The 16,568-nt window shown below is 52.1% G+C and overlaps 1 protein-coding gene across 7 annotated transcripts in view; it reads left to right on the top strand.

The window, feature by feature from the left end:
- Positions 1-8,894, top strand: part of TLN2 (talin 2) — a 409,343-nt gene extending 400,449 nt beyond the window's left edge. For all 7 annotated transcript variants that reach the window (XM_053670053.1, XM_037151006.2, XM_053670051.1 and 4 more), the window contains 4 exons: positions 159-221; positions 313-495; positions 3,289-3,414; positions 4,949-8,894. In XM_053670053.1, the coding sequence (XP_053526028.1) occupies positions 159-221; positions 313-495; positions 3,289-3,414; positions 4,949-5,077 (501 nt within the window). In that variant the 3' untranslated portion in view covers positions 5,078-8,894. The remainder of the gene's footprint in view (positions 1-158; positions 222-312; positions 496-3,288; positions 3,415-4,948) is intronic.
- Positions 8,895-16,568: the final 7,674 nt, after the last annotated feature.

Genomic DNA, 16,568 nt, shown 5'->3' with positions numbered 1-16,568 from the left:
ACCAGCCAGCGTGCTGGTGCTGACGGCGGGAGCTCCTGTTGGTGCCTCTGGTCTGAGGCCTTCCTCCCTCTGGTGCCAGGCAGTGTGGGCTCTGGGGGGCCGCACGTCGCCCTAAGCCTCCCAGCTCTCACTGCCAATTTCTAACCTCCACCCCCTAGGTGGGCTCCATCCCCGCCAACGCTGCAGATGACGGACAGTGGTCACAGGGGCTGATTTCTGCCGTGAGTCACCTTCTCTTTCTTCCCCGTTTGCTTTTGGGAACCCCTGGGGGAGGTTTGGGCCTTGGGTCACTTCTCCGTTGACTGTCCCCAGGCCCGCATGGTGGCAGCTGCGACCAGCAGTCTCTGTGAGGCGGCCAACGCCTCTGTTCAGGGACATGCAAGTGAGGAAAAGCTCATCTCATCCGCCAAGCAGGTCGCCGCTTCCACAGCCCAGCTGCTCGTGGCCTGCAAGGTGAAGGCCGACCAGGATTCAGAGGCCATGAGGCGGCTACAGGTAATGGTCACTGATGCTGGTGGGAAAATACTCCTGTTGGAGCGGGTAAGTGTCGCCAGAGGGGACAGTCTCGCTTGCTTGGCATGACCCATCGGGCCTTCCATCAGCCAGCTCTGTGCCGCTTTCCTCATTACCTACCACGTGCGCCCACGCCTCCTGCACCCTGCTGCCCCACCAAACCAACGTGCTCCCGGGCGCCTCCTGGTCTCATGCCTCGGGGCCCTCCTCCCCGCCCCCCAGCCTGGGGGACTCCTAGTTGTCCTTCTCCAGTCAGCTCCAAAGTCACCTCCTCTAGGAATCCCTTCCTGGCCCCCAGGCCTCAGGCAGCCAGGCCTGCCTCTGCCAGAGCCCCGAGGGCCCCCAGCCAGACCACTCTCATGGCTCCCGTTCCCTGGTCCACCACGTTTACCTTTACATGAGTCCTCGACAAGGCGCGGAGCTCCTTAGGCTCGGGCACCAAGCCTCCATCTCTGCACCGCGCACCCCACAGGTGGCACCTGGGTCAGAGGAGGCGCTCATTCGCTGCTTGCTGGGGCAGGCGGGGAGAGGACCGAGAGTTTATCCAAGCCGTTGCTAAGGTTTCCCAGAGCCCAGAGAGCATGCTTGTGAAGGTGACGATAGAGTCCTTCCCACAGCATATGTTTTCCTAATTGTTTTAATTGTCCCGTATTTCAAACACAGTGAAAGAAAGGTCAGGATGAGAGAGTCACGGAGCCTCAACATTGTCACATGTCAAACATTATTTTTCTCTTCCTGTGTTTATCTGTGTACAAAATGACTCTGTCTGGTTGTAATCATAGCAAGAGACATTCTGCTTTTCTTCACTTAACATTTTATCATGCATATCTTTTTCCTTGAAGGAAAGTCCTCATAATTTCTCTGTGCAAAGCTAACTGGTCCATTCTTCATGAGTCTCATTTTAATGATTGCATGATATCGCATCAGCCGACTATGACTGAATTTCCCTGTGCTTTGAACGTGTTGTGTCCAATTTTCTAGATTTTTATTATGTGTTAAAATGCAGATTATGTGCTAAAATGTATTTATATAAGTCATGAGTAACTTCATAAATAGCAAAACTATTTGAACAGTTCCACCAAAGCTCAGAACTCCCGTTTTGTTTTGGAAGTCCTAAAGCGAGTCGCTGCTGTCCGGTCCTCCTGAGTGTGTCTCTGACACACCTCCCTCACCGTCATCTGATGCCTGGGATAAGCCCAGCGTGGGGGAGGGGAGCTGCACGTTTATGAGCATGTGGTTCATGGGTTTGAGGAAAACATCCCAAATTAAGAGAGAGAGACTAGGGTTCAAGTCCTGCCCCTGCTGTGGATTAAGTACATGATCTTATGCAAATCCCCCAGAATTTTCCAGGCCTTAGTTTGTCTCATCTGTAAAATGGGGGTGGAGCTGCCTGCACTGCCCTTTAGAGGGTCAAGGCATGTAAGTCCCGGGTGTCACACAGCACCACTCTCACAGTCACTGTTGCTGATGTGGCTGCTGTAATGTCATGTCTGACTTGCTTCCGGTGACCCAGGGGTTCTCTGGAGCTAGACGGGCCTGTTCAAACCCCAGCTCTGCGACTTACCAGCTCCAGGGTCTCAGTCAAGTTAGTTCACTTCAGTTTCCATGTCAGAAAGGTGGACTGATGAGCTCTGACCTCAGGAAGCTATTTTGAGAATAAGCACGTGGTGACTTCTTGTCAGAGATTAATTGGCTTCCCCCTCCCTTGTGGGCAAGCTCTCGTAGTCCCTACTTGTCACGATAGCTCACAGCTGGATGAGCCAGTTAACTTTGAATGAAAAAAAATGCTCAAGTTTCTGAGGTTTAACCCCTAAGCACAAATCCTCGACTCTGAGCACTCTGGGCAAAGAATCAGGAGTCACAACAAAGCCTTGACCGTCACTAGAAGATAATCTCAAACCTCAGGTGGCAGAAGACAAGGCCACAGGGCCATGCTTCCCAAACATTAAGAGGGAGCCAGTACCAACTATAGCTCTTACTGAAGACCCAGACCAGGCCCTGAAAAGCTCTTCTTTGCCTGTCCCTAGCAGCAGGTGGCGTAAAGCCCAGCCCTAACTCCAAAGCACATCTGTAAAGGCCTTATTACTGCGGAGCTCCCAGCCCTTTCATGCCGGGGTTGGTAGTGCTTTCATGGCCCTACATTTGACCAAAAATCATTCAGAGAGCACCAGCCCTAGGCAGCCACTGTGCCAGGTGCTGGGGATGCAAATATTCAAGCCACAGCCCCTGTCTTCAAGTCACTCACTGTCCAGGAGGGAGAAAGGCAACCACAAGTGTGATGAGGGCTGCAGAGAAGCCAGCACCAAGCGTGCAGGTGCATAGGGTGGGTGAGACTGAGGTGGACCGAGAAAGGGGCGTGCAAGCCGAGCCCACAAGTATGCCTGAGCTGAATGGGGCAGAAGAGGTGGTTTTCTAGACCAAGGAGGCAGCCCTGAGTGCTTCCGTTAACACGCATGTCACAGAGCTACGATCATTTATGTACTTAATTGCAGTCTCCCTCAAAAGTGCATGTTCCTTGGGGGCCAGAAACTGGATCTTATTCATCTGTGAGTGAGCCAAGATTAGGTAGGTGCTACTGTTGGTAGAATCAGTGGATGGATGGACAGATAGATGGATGGACAGATGGACAGACAGATGCATACTAACTAGAGAGAACTTCTGCGTTATAATTGGTAAATAGATTCGTAGTCTCATGAACTGTACCTTCATGTCTGTTCTCACCAGATCCACATGGCTGTTTCTAATGGTGTAATGCTTGTTTTGTTGCCTCTCCAGGTGGCAGGAAATGCTGTGAAAAGAGCCTCCGACAATCTTGTTCGTGCAGCCCAGAAGGCAGCCTTTGGCAAAGCTGATGATGACGATGTAGTAGTGAAGACGAAATTTGTGGGGGGCATCGCTCAGGTGTGTGATTAAATCCAGACTGTGTGTGCTCTCACGATGGGCATCGTGTTACAGCAGCTACTTTAACACGGTGGAAGTTTCTTTCTCCCACGTGACAGCCTGGGTATAAGCAGTTAAGGAGTGGTGTGGTGGTTCTTTGGTGTCTGCAACCCAGAGTTTATCTCCCTATTACTAAATCCTCCCTGAGACATCGCTCTTGGCCACTTGGTCCAAGGTAGCTCAGTAACTACCTGGGCTTTCCAGCCTGCAAGAAGAGGTAAAGGAGGCTGGCACAGCCCGGAAGTTGCGTACATCACTTCCTCTTATGTGCCATCCATCAGCGTTTAGTCACATGGCCAACCTTGATGTAAAGGAGGCTGGGAAACGCAGTATTCTTAGTAGTCACGTGCCTAGCTAAAAATTAGGGATTCTATTTTAAAAGAAGGAGGAGAGAAATCGAAGGACAGTGATATTATTATATAAATAGAGTTATGCATTTGGAGCTGCTACCCACTCAAGATATTTGGCTCAAAAGAGAGAATGAGTGATGGCCCCTGCCCAGAACTTTTAGGAGAATAGATGGGGTCATCAGAGAGTAGCCTGATGATGCAGGGTTGCATTCATGTGCTTCCAAATGAGGAGGAAATGGCAGGAAATCAGGTTTGCAGTTTAAGGTGTGTGTTGATATAAATCCGTTATACGAGATTGGTTTTCTTAGAGTGCCAAGAGCACCGAGACCCTGTTCCTCGTTCCTCAGTTAGTCATTCCTGTGCCTTCCTTAGTTCTTCCCGAACCACTTCCTCCATTTGGAAATACGCTGGGTTCACTTTCACCAGGCTCTGTATCTTGATACACTAGTCCCATGAGAAATTCCATGCAGAAGGGTCTCTGACCAAATATGGCTGTGAAATACTGCACTCTACCCCCCACCTCAGAGTATCCCAGGGATTGCTGGCTGAGGAAAGGCTCTGAAAAGGCCTAAGGAAAGAAATCTATTTGGCTTTCTTGAACACAAACTTACCTTTTTCATGTAAGACCGATGACTAATATCCCTCACACCTTAGAAGCATGAAATAAATATGTGGACGGCATCTAGTCATTGGTGACTCCAGCTGTGGCTTCGGGAATGTCTGGGCCGGGTCCTGCCCCACTAGCTGGGGACTGCAGGGAAGTGGACTCTGTCTCTCAGCTGCAGGTTCCTCATTGGAAAAACAGGCCTCTCAGTGGGGCACACCTCACGGTGCCACCAAGAAGGTGATGGGACACGCCACATAATGTGCTTCCACCAGAGCTGTGTGCATAGTAGGGATGACGCAGATGTTTGCTATTAAGTCGGTGGCCAGAAGTCAGCTTCTTTTCTTGGGTCAACCGGGTCATCGATCTCAAAATCTGAGCCGTGGCCCAGAGGCTGGTCTCCAGAGCGAACCCTTATTCCTGGTGCTCTGCTGTGCCTGCCTGTCACAGGTGCTATGGGAGCTCAGGAGACAAGCGGCGGAGGGGGAGGGCAGTTTCCTAGAAAGTTTTAGATCCATCCAGCTCATTGCTTTCCTTCCAGATTATCGCTGCCCAGGAGGAGATGCTAAAGAAAGAACGTGAACTGGAAGAAGCAAGGAAAAAGCTGGCCCAGATCCGCCAACAGCAGTATAAGTTCTTACCCACCGAGCTGAGGGAGGACGAAGGCTAAGTCTAGAGCCCAGATGGCGAGCCCTGGGGGACGGCTCTTCGAGAACTGGACGGACAGTGTTGCTGAGAGGCCGGGCGCTTCCCTGGAAGCTGCCTGCTTGCCCCCCGGGGCCAGCCCAGGGCCCCGAGAGCTCATCCTCACGCCTCCGTCTCATCGGGCGCCAGCTGCATGATTGTGACGTCACACGGTACAGTGTCTCCCCCCACAGCTCCTCCGCCACCTCCCCTCGTGCCTCACCTGATCTCAGGAGAGAGGGGTGCACATGTCATGGACTGTTACCAAAACAGGGAAGTCAGTATTATGTCATCCCAGACACCTGTGCTCCGTGATGGTCCTTCCACGGGCCTGCTCCCGGGCCTTCTGTGAAGTTGTAACAGGAAAAAAATAATGGCTCGAGGAAGTCATTGAGGCCATAGGTATTCGAAGATACCCTTCTCCCTCTCAGAAGAAGGTGGAAGTTGGAGTTGAGCACGGCCGATAAGAGACCGAAACGCAAACCAGTGCGGACTCCGGGAGGCCAGCCTGGGCCGTCCTCCTGCGTCTCAAGCGCTGGCTCACCCAGAGGGTGACGAATTCCTGCTCCTGTTTGCACGCCTTCTTGCCTCAGTGTGTAAGCTCCTTGTACAATACAAGACCCATCTTGTATTCTGTGGCCCAGAAAAAATCGAATGATTATCTTTTTTTTCCTCCGTAATCCAAAGGGCAGAGGTATGGGGTAACTGTCAGGGCTTGGTGAGCAGGGGCTGTAATAAAATGTGTGGGCTCCTTATGCTGCAGAGGCTGTTTCAGTTCGTGCAAATGCATTCACACAAACCCATGTTCCGCAGATGACAGGCAGTGCAGCATCCATCCAAGGCAGGGATTCAGCTGAAATAAAGCAATTCCTGGGTGACTCCATCTGCCAAGTCCCACACCGGCTCCTCTGCTCTTAAAATGGTCAAAATCTAGAATGGGGAGGCATCTGTTTACAAGTCTGTCCCCTTTCCTCCCTGCTGAGATGGATGTTTTCCCTATGTCTTGATATTTATGAGATCTAGGTGCATCCTAAAGTCAGTATGAACCTTAACGAGGTAGTTTTCCTTGTTGCATCTTATAAGTGAAGATACATGCTATCTTCAGAGTCTGTCTTCCTAGATGTCACTCTTCCAGAATTGTATGGTTCTTCCCCTCCCTCTTTTTTCAGAACCCTCTCTTTGAAGGGTATTTAAAGGCCTCAAATTTACCTTTGATCTGAGCCTTGACTCCCGACAGAGCCTAATCCCAGGTAGCAAGTATCTTTGAGAGAATTCATGGAGGAAAAATGGGAATGAGGGTGCATGGTTTTCAAAGCTGATGCCATGGAAGGCAGCCCTTCTCCGCTTCTCTGCAGTAATGTGGCATCTCGTCTCACACCACGTCCACAGCACAGTTTCCAATTTCCACCCAGGGGAACAGTTGATGCCTTGGTCCTCAAAAGGTGTCACTATTAGACCTTGCCAACAGCCCTGCTCTAGCAGACTCTATCCCGTGTCATGGCTTGAAAATATAATTAAACTTGGACAGCTTCCCATATCTATGAAAGACTTGGAAGTGCTGCCCATAAGAGAGTTTTTTGTCCAGTCCAGACGAGTACAAAGCTAGAGGAAATACATGTGTCAATACAAAGCAGGTGGAGAGAGTGTGCAGGGAGGTGAGGGCAGAGGCGTCACCTCTGAAGAGGAGGTTGGCTGGCAAAGCCCTGGCCTCTCAGGGACGCTTCCACATTTTTACTCACCCTTTTTGAGTGTGTCTAGTACACTCTGCCCTGGGCTAGGGCCCCGTGGACTGCGGATCTCCCGAGACACTGCACACAGGCACAGGGTGCTTTCTGAAACTTAAGGACCAGACCCGAAGGCTCCTCTGCTCCAGTCAAGCCAGATTAGCACCCTCATGTCACAGGACTCTGAGGCACCCCTCCATGGCCTGCCCTGGCCCCTTTTCTTCCAGGCTGTGCAGTTGCTTCTCTTCCCGTCTACCTGTCCCCCGTCACATCCCAGCATCCCAGGAGCCAGGCAGTGACAAGCAGTAAGCCCTCTGTCCCTGCCTGAGTCATTAAAAACCTCCAGAGACGAGTCAAGTGGGAAGATCTTTCCTTTACAACGACATAGGACAGGCCTAGAGCCAAGTTCACTTTTGCAGGACCCATACAAATGTCCTCCTGTCTGGAGTGTCCGGCTGGGACACCTGTGTGGTGCTTTTTCCTCTGCCCCTCCCTCGTCTGCCTGCACACGTGCACGTAGCTGGCCTGTGGCTTGTCCCCCCTGGTCTCAGGAGTGGTGGAAAGGCTGTGCTCTGGGCGTTATTTAATAGGTGCTACAACAGGTGTCCCTGGGGCATGGAAGGGGGGCTTCTGGTTCTTCTTCAAAGGGAAATAACACAGATATGAGTTGCATTGTGGGTGTGAGTTTTCATTGCAGACAGTCTAACAAAAGGATGGTTTTGGGGTGAACCAGTCCCAGGTCTGGAGCATGGCACATCTCTTTGGGGGGGTGTCCCAGTCCCAGCTGGGGAGCTAGCACTGGGCTTTGAAGCCTCAGGCTGATCCTGGAGCCCAGAAATTGCTGTCTCTGAAGGTCAAAAAAGAAACCTGACCTGGAGGTCATTTGGGAGTTTAGGTGGTGTTGGTTCTGCTTTTCAAAAGAATGCTAAAGCCACATTCAGTTAAACAACCAGCCCTATTCAAACTCTGCCCGTGTCCAGTCTGATGCGGCCCTGGTGGTCCATGCAGGCAGGCACCTAGGGTCCTGGGCAGCCCTCCAATCAGGCGTAGTGGGCCCATCTGCCCACACACGGCCTCGAGGGGTGAGCACCAGAGCACCTGGAGCACAGAAACCCCTTCAGGGCTTCTCCTAGGCCTCCCCTGCTTGTTTTCTGGGGGGTTTTATCAGTCTGTGAATTTATGAGCAACCAAAGCCTATTCCTAACTTATCAATATATAAAAACCCAAATGCCCCCATCCCCAAGACAATAGACACTGCCACTGCCAGAGTGGCCCCAAGGCCACAGACACACGAGAGCCAGGCAGCCAGGCAGTGGGGGTAAACAAGCTGTGGCCTCGCTCCCAGGGGACTCACGGCCTCCTGCTAATGAGCCTGCTCCCTCCTTGGCAGCGAGCCCCGAGTCGCCCCCAGCTCTGGGTTCTGGGCTTTGGTGGGACCTCTGGAGACTCTGCCTGAAGACCCCAGCACAGACAGACTGTCAGCCTGTTCAGCTCTCAGACTCCTGGAGGAAGCAGCCCCTCCGCTGACCAAGGCAAGGTCTGTGAGCCTTAGGAGAGCCAAGGAATTGGCAGGAAACGTTTGCTTCGAGCTGAAGCAGTAGGTTCAGAAACCCAAATCCTGACAGCTGTGCCAGGGGCTCAGGTCACCTCCAAGGGCAGGTCTCAGGAGGTGGCCTCGGGGGAAGGTGTCTTGCCCTCCACGGTCTCCAAGTATCATGTTTAAAAGTCCCTGAGACAACTGCTCCGCCTTCCTGAGCATCTTCCGGACACATTATGTTTATGGTCATCAGGAACAGCCATGTGACAGAGCTTCTGTTGGCTGTCTGAAAAAAACAAAGCACATTTTTTTCCTGTAAAAGAGGTTTGGATCATTGGCTGTCCTCTGAGCCCACCTCCCAGCCCTCCAGCTAGTGTCCACGTGTGATCAGCCCCCAGCCCCCCGGGGCCTCCTGGTTCCGGGAGGCTGTGTTCCGCTCATCCGCCTTCTCCCCAAGCTGCAAAGTCCAGAAGCAAACAGGAACGGTAACCTCAGCTGCGTGTCATAATGTCTTTACTCTGTTGATCTGGTCACATAAATTATTTTTTTTATTCACCAGAAATAAACTTTTAAAGGAATGAACCTGTGTGGAAGTCTCATGGGGCTGGGAGGAAGGTGGAAGAGAGGCGGAGAATGCCTCTTTCTCACGTGAGAGAAATTCTACCTTGAGTGCCAGCGCCGTGGTTAGCAGATGCGTGTTAGAGACGGGGAGTGGAGGGGGCTGGTGTGTGTGAGCCACAGAGGCAGGGCCAAGGGTGCCTCTGAATTCCATGCAACTCTGCTGACTCCAGTGAAATTTCAAAGGAGAAATAGAGCAGGAGGAGGAAGACGCAATGATTTTCCCTTGAAAGTAGCTCGGGCCTCGTGGCTGGTGGGTGTTACGTAGCTGGAAGGCCGCACAGCTAAAGATAGAGCGCACCTGTGCCTCTCCAAACACCGTGGGGCCCAACTCGGGGAGGTGAGCTCCCCTCCTACAGCCGAGCTGGAAATGCAGCCTCAGGAACCAGAGCAGCCCTCCTCCCTGCAGCGGGGGCCTGCCGACGACTTGGCCAGAGTCCTTCTCTGGGAGAACCCAGACTCAGAAAAATGAGAGTCATTCCTCATCTGTAAGAGGGTGATGAAGAATCACCATAGCAACAGGGAATGTGCCACTGGTATGTCTAAACGCTAACAGGAGTGTGTCCCCTAGCAAAACGGTGACTGGGGATGCCTAAGCCCTTGGAAGTGTTTTTTCTCTCTTTTGACTTCGCTAGAACAGGACAGAATTGACTACCACCTACACGAATGAGGGTGGGAGCCTGGGGTGAAGTCCAGGATGGAGGGAAGTGTCAACGTGAGAAACACTGAAACATGTAGGGAATTTTTTTGAATTTGTTTGAGTCAAACAAACTGGGAAGCCAAATGTCAACGAATTGAGAAAACACTCTGGGCATGGCAGTTTTGCACCTTAGTTTATACACTACAATCAAAAGGGAGGCATAAGTGGATTACGGGAAGTCCATTGGTGAGAGATTAGGCAGGTGAAAGAAAGCAAAGGGGCTGGTCAGGGAGCAGCGGGAGCTTCTGGGATTGGATAAAAAGTGCAATGACAGACACATACTTTTACACAGGTGGGTGCAGGATAGTTGACAGCAGTTAACATGGTAGCAACAAGAGGGGACTGTGCTTCCAGAGGTCCAAAGGCATGTTACCATTACGTTGACATTCCAAAGGTATGTCATTGCAGGTACAAGAAGACAATAAATGTTCAATTAAGGTAAAAACTGACTTTTGTCAGGAAGATCTGAGCCTAGGACTTGACTGCCTGCCATAAACAGCTCTTAGTTAATGTTTTAATTTCAGTCCATCCTTTGTGGTTACCTTGGGTCTCCCAGTTTGCAAGGCTGTCTCGAAGGCCTCCCCTGAACTTAGCAGGTTGGCAGGTGGGCGCTCCCCTGGTCTTCTGCTGAGGGGAGCTAACAGCTGTGGGGAAGGTGCAGAGGGACAAGCCAAGTCTCAGCAGAATGGGGGGTGCGGGAGCGGAGGCTGTCTGCGGGAGTGCATTCGGATCCTCTCTGCTGCTGAATCCGGTGGACTTCCAGTCAGAGATCTTACCGAGGGCACCATTGCCCACTGTGTGCAGGGCACTGAGGACACTGTCTTACTCCTGGAGAAGGGCACAGTCCACAGAGCACAAACTCGTGCCAGGGTTGTGGGAGAAAAGGGCAGGGCCCTGAAGTTGGGAAAGGCTTTTGAGAAGAAGGCGTTTGGCCTAACTCCTAATGAAGAGGCGTTTTCCAGGCAGAGAAGGGGTTGGGGGACAGCGGTCGGGCAGTGGGAACCGCACGTGCAGAGGCCTGGATGTGTGAAGGGCTGGAATGCTCAAGGGAACGGAGCAATTTGGCCGTGGCAGGGCTTCTGGCTCAGGGCATATGGTGTGGAGGGGAGGGCAGCCAGGGCGCGTTACCAGAGGGACCGCCATGCTGCAGGCAGACCTGGAGAAAGGCTGTCCTGGGAGAACTCTGGCCAAAGTGTCAAGATGCACTAACAGAGGTCAGCAGCTTGGGAGTGAGCTAGGTCCCACGCTCTTGTGCAAGGCAAATTTAGAGCAAGGAGGAAGTACTTGAGCTGAGCCACGCAGCCCCTTGGTTGGGAGATTCACAGCCTGAGGGACCACACCCCGAGTTGGGCAGGCTTTGCTGGGGTTGGGGGTGGGGTGGGGTATGGACGTCTCATCCTAGACAGCAGACACTCATTGCACTCCTTTCACAAGCCAGGCACAGACCTTCGTTACCACCATTAAGGCTCTACCACAACATGTAAGGCATGACACGTGAGCAATCTTATTACCCTCATTTTGTAGATGGCAAGGCTGAGGCACAGAGTGGTTGGGTAACGTGCCCAAGACCACACAGCAAGCAGAGCTGGATCTCCCAACCACTGTGCGAAGATCACACAGCCGGTGAGTGACAAAGCAGGGACTCAGACTCCAGTTTGTTTCCAAAGCTCATGCTTTTAACCAACAGTCTATGGCAGGGGTGTCAAGCTCATTTTCACCAGGGGCCACATCAGCCTCATGGTTGCCTTCAAGGGGCTGAATGTAATTTTAGGACTGTATAAATGTAAGTACTTCTTAACAGTTAAGCATGAGCTCGGCTCGGTCGCAGAATAGAAACAAGGTGTCAGGCCGGATAAAACAAGGTGGAGGGCCGGATTCACCTGGGCCTGTGTTCGCCACCTGTGGTGTATGGAGGACCTGTGTGAGCCTGGCAGAGGCAGCAGAAGGACCTCAGAGCCCAGGGATCCGCGTGTGCCTGTGGCAGAGCCTGGCACAGGCTAGAGGCAATCGGGAACAAGGAGAACCGAGGGCTGCAGGAGAGGGTGGCACGTTGCCATGATGCGGGGAGAAGGGGGCTTCCTGAGGGTCACTGAATGAGTATCCAGCTAATGAGCTTCTTTAACAGGCGGGTTACAGAGAACCTGGCTTGGCTTTATTCTCACTTGGGTGTCTCCAAAACCCTGGTTTAGGCTCTTTTTCTTTCTACCCTGAGTCTAAAACACCAGTGCTCAAGAGTAACTCTGCTGGTTCCGATATTCAACCGTGTGTTTTTGAGCATTCTCCACCCTGCACAGAACATGTCTGTAGCCTTCTGCTGCTTGAACTTCCCAAAGTGAGAGGTTGTCCCCAACCTGGGGCCTTATTAGGAGCTTTCAGGCTGCTGGGGTCTCTCTCTCTCTCTTTCTCCCCGCCCCCGCCCCACCTTCCTGGCTTAGTTTTAGAGAGAGAGCTTTGATTCAGTGAAGCCCAGAATTGAGTGTGGAAGAAATGCTTTCTGGGCTCACCGGAAGGCCAGCCACATTCCAGTTGTGGCCGGAGTGAGAAGGTGCTCTGAGCCAGGCCCTTGGTCCTGTGGTCCCGGCACCCTGGTACAACAGGGGCATTCATGGGGGGAGCAGGAAGGGCGAGGCAGGCTGGACTCTGTGTAATTGAGAGAAGAGGGGAAAAGGCCGTCTCTGGCAAGGGAAATGAGAATAATGCAAGCTGCCCACTGTTGGGCTGGGAGGGTGGAGGACATCTGAGAAGGAGCAGCGACTGGGGCTGGTTTCTTGGGGTGGAGGCGGGCTGGAGCAGGCCCTCCAAGGTCAGGAAGCAGCCTGGGGCTAGTGGGTGAGCGGGGGAGAAGATCTGGGGCCTGGGCATGCAGGCAGGAAGGAGGAGATAGAAAAGAGAGGACCACGAAGAGGCCTGAAACTGGAGGGACAAGCAATGACAGAGGCCACAGGGTGCTCTGTGGAATCAGAGCTTCATCCAAGAGGAACAAGGGAACAGGGAAGCAGAGGACACCTCGCAAACCCTTCACATCCTTCATGCTGCATGTTCACCATCAGCTCACCTGATGGATAGTGCATTTTGTCTGGGTACCAGGAAGCAACCTGATGGCCACGGTCCCAGGGTTGCATCCTGGGGGCACCCATGTTTGCTGATAGCTGGACCCTGACGCTGCAGCTTTGCCAGTGAGAGGCTCTTCCTGGCCCACGGGAAGGAAGCCTTGGGCCCGTGTGTGCTCCTCACTGTTAGGCAGCCTGGCTGGTTTTGACCACAGGGGGCAGTGTGGCTCCATGGGACACTAACCCATAGACCATGCCCGTTTTCCTCAAGGGAAAAGGGGGGCATTTCATGGGCAAATAAATTTAAGAATTGCAGCATTCAAGTTAAACAACTTTATACCTTAAGACATCTCTATGAGATGTCTTAGTGGAGATGTCTTAGTGCCTATAAGATACTCGCATACATTGGGCATCTCCAAAAGAAGCACTCAGCACACAGCGTTGCCCCAGTTTCTTTGGCCACAGGACACGTTTTTAACTCCAGTGTACTGTGAGGGACAAGTGGTCAAGGATCACACCTCGGGAAACCCTGTTCTAAAATCCTATCGGGATTGCCCGCCCTCCTCCCACCCCACTACCCCGCACACATAGTACCCCCTGTCTCATATTACTAGGCAGTATTTCGTTGTCAGCAGCCTCATCTTGGTGGCAGGTGGGGGTCACATCTTGTCAGATGCAGCTTCTCCAGCGCCAGGCTGTGGATATATGAGAGACTGAAGAAATATTGGTTGCCTGGATGATAAACTTCAGAACATGCAGTTTGCGGCCAGTGTGCATGGCCTGGGGATCAGCCGTTGTGAAGTCCGGCTGCTCTGAACTTGTATAGGTAATAATAATAATCATTATAATTATCCCCCAAACAGTTACCACACCACAACTGCCTTCTTCCTCCCTCCTCTCCCCCACCAGTGCCCCCCTGCCCTGTGCCACAGGGCAACACTATTGCTAAAATAGTTCCTCTGAAAATGGCATCACTAGGGGGTTCCTCCCTAAGACAGCTGCGAGGAAACACAACTTGATCCTACATATCCTGAAACCGCCTGGTAACACTCTCTCCAGAAGATGGGCTCCAGCTGGAATGGGGCTGTTACTAAAATACTGAGAGGACCTCGGGGGCTGTGAGCCAGTCCCAGTAAATGGTGCCGATGGCCCAAACCCCGATCTCAAGAACAGGTCACCTGGGAGAGAAGGGAAGTCTGGTGTATGAGGGGTTGCCTTAATTAACCTGTGTTTCTCCATTGTCTCCAAAGAGCACCTGCAATTCAACTCCCAAATCCTTTCTCCTTCCCTATTCTTGCCTCATAGGGCAACACAATGAAGTGAAAGAACACACACCGCCCAGGGCTTTGAGTTCACACAGACACGGGTTTGAGTAAGTCCTTCCGCTTCGCAGTGGGGACGTATACTGCACTGCATTCCACTCCATGTCTATTTTGTCCTCCCTTACAAAAAGGAAGCAGTATTTTAGGGGAGTTGACCTCAAGGCCAGGGCAGGAGCGATTGGCCCAAGGACACCACCACCCCCTGCTGGTAATCGGTTCTGGAACAGGCATACGACCTGATCCAGCCAAGGAGCTGGGGGAGGGTCTGCTGGGGGTCCCAGCGTCCCAGGGCAGTGGGGAATGAAGATGATCCTCTGACCCCAAGCAGAGCCAGCCTCAGGGTGGAGCCAACCCCAAGGAGGGCAGAGTGAAGAAGAATCCGTATCCTTGAGAGATATGGATTAAACCCATCTGTTGATTAAACCCTCATTTCCTCATCTGTAAGATGGGGTTAGCATCTGCCTTGCGGGGTTGTTGTAAGGATTAATGGAGTCAATATAAAGATCTTAAAACTGACTGGCATATCGTAAGCATTTAATGAATGTTAGCTGTGGTGGAACAAATGACCACACTTAAAAATTACCTAGCAGAGCTCCTAGTATATAATTAATGCTTGAAATATTAGTAGCTGTCAAACATCAAGAATGTCCGCCATTCAGACCCAGTTGGACTTATGGGAGGCCCGTTTACTCACAAAAGCAGAGAAGTTCTAAGAAGTCAAGAAATGTGGCCAAGATCACCCAGCCAGAACTAGAACCCAGGTCTCAGGCGCTCCAGGCCAGGTTCTGTCCCCCGCACAAAGCGGAGGAGCTGGACCCTGAAGGTGAAGTGCACTGATGTGTCTGTCATACAAAGGCTCAGCCCCCTCCCTGCCCTCTTCCCCAGGTAGCTTTCAGTGATCCCCCTGCCCAGGGAGCTGTCTTTCCCCTGCTGCTTCCATCTCATCTGCTGCTTCTATCTCCGCTTCTTTTGGGGGCCAGAGGGAAAAGCCAGAGCCTGAGCAAAATATATAAAGTCAGGGCTGGTACCACGTTGTCCCAGGGGCAGAAAAAGAGAACTGTCCCATCCCTCCTGCTACCTTCCACTCCCAGGGGTCCTCAGCCTCATGCCGATGCCTCCAGACAAAATAGTTGAGGTTTTCCCTGCCAAGGGATGTGCAGAAACACCCAACCCACACCGCACCACATACTCTACATACCAGACATTCCCGGACGGTTGGCTTTATAGGTGATTGGCCACAGCTGTCTCTAGCTCTACCAGAGGCAGATGTCTCTCTGAGACCAGGAGTGGAGATGGGGGGTGGGGTGAGAGGGTGGAGGGAGCAGGGGAGGACCTGAGTTTAAATGCTGGTCTCAGAGACCGGAAACGGCCCGAGGCCTCTGCTATCTGCAAGTATGTCTGTTCTCATTCTCCACGGCCACCTAGCAAGCTGCGCACTGGAATCCAGCCATCACTAACATCATGCTCTAAGGTTGGTGTGCAGGTTAAGAGTCATTTAAATATTTACCGAAGACCTACTATGAGTCTGGCACCACGGTAGGCCCACAGGAATGCCCTTGATTTGATTCTTGAGAGCGAATGAAATACTTCAGCCACACTTTTAAGATTGCTTTCATGTAGGTGTGAGGGAATGGGGAAGCACAGTTTTGCTGAGCACCTAATAGGTGGCCACATGCCTGCTGACCAGTCCTCACGTGAGTGCCATCTGGGGTTGGGTTCGTGCTTTGGCAGCACATCCAACTCAGGCCGGCTGAAACAGGGTGTGAATGCAGTGGTTACGGATTGACAGTCTGGAAGAATTAGAGATTGTCAGGCTTTCCTCCAAAAGCCCGACCACATCAGTGGGCGGCTGCACCCTAACAGAGAAGACTCCCCCAAGGTCACTGCAGCTTGGCAGATTGGATCATGGAGATCTCCATTTGTAACCAGGAGGAGGGGGTCACAATATCATTCTCAAAGACCTGAAAATACAGCTCTCCTGCAAGATGTATAATGAGCACGTGTCAAAGGTTTATGTAACTCATGAGTGAAGGAAACAGCAGAATGGCAAGACTCATTTTTAACAGTAGAAAATATTAATGATCACTGGAAGAGAAACGCTGGGATAAGATTGATAAACTGCTTACAAATCTGATTACCCTAAAGGCAACAAGAGTACAGCCTTTGCATTGCAATCTATCCTGCCAGACGAAATCACGGCAGCGCCATAAGAAAAGCACCATTGGCATCACTGCCAGCCTCCTCCAATTTCCCATCCACTTGGAACCACACAATGTCCCAGTCACTGGGACAAATAGAAGGTCAAAAGAAAGGAATATATTGGTAGAAACTAGCAAGTCTCCGGTGGGTCCATCAGAGCGTACTACACACGGCCCTTCTCTTGCCCAGCTCCAAGTTAGGGGTCCTCATTCTGAACACAGGGCACCAATGACGGCCCCAGGACGTTGGAGCCTAGAGGAGCATGGCATTCAGGATTAGGGGACCACCGGGGTCAAGGAGCAGCCCCCCCCCCATCTGTGTGCTCGT

This window comes from Artibeus jamaicensis, unplaced genomic scaffold, assembly GCF_021234435.1.
Source record: "Artibeus jamaicensis isolate MK-2021 breed Jamaican fruit bat unplaced genomic scaffold, CSHL_Jam_final contig_548, whole genome shotgun sequence".
NCBI classification, from domain to species: Eukaryota; Metazoa; Chordata; class Mammalia; order Chiroptera; family Phyllostomidae; genus Artibeus; species Artibeus jamaicensis.
This window is presented reverse-complemented; position numbering and strand designations above follow the sequence as displayed.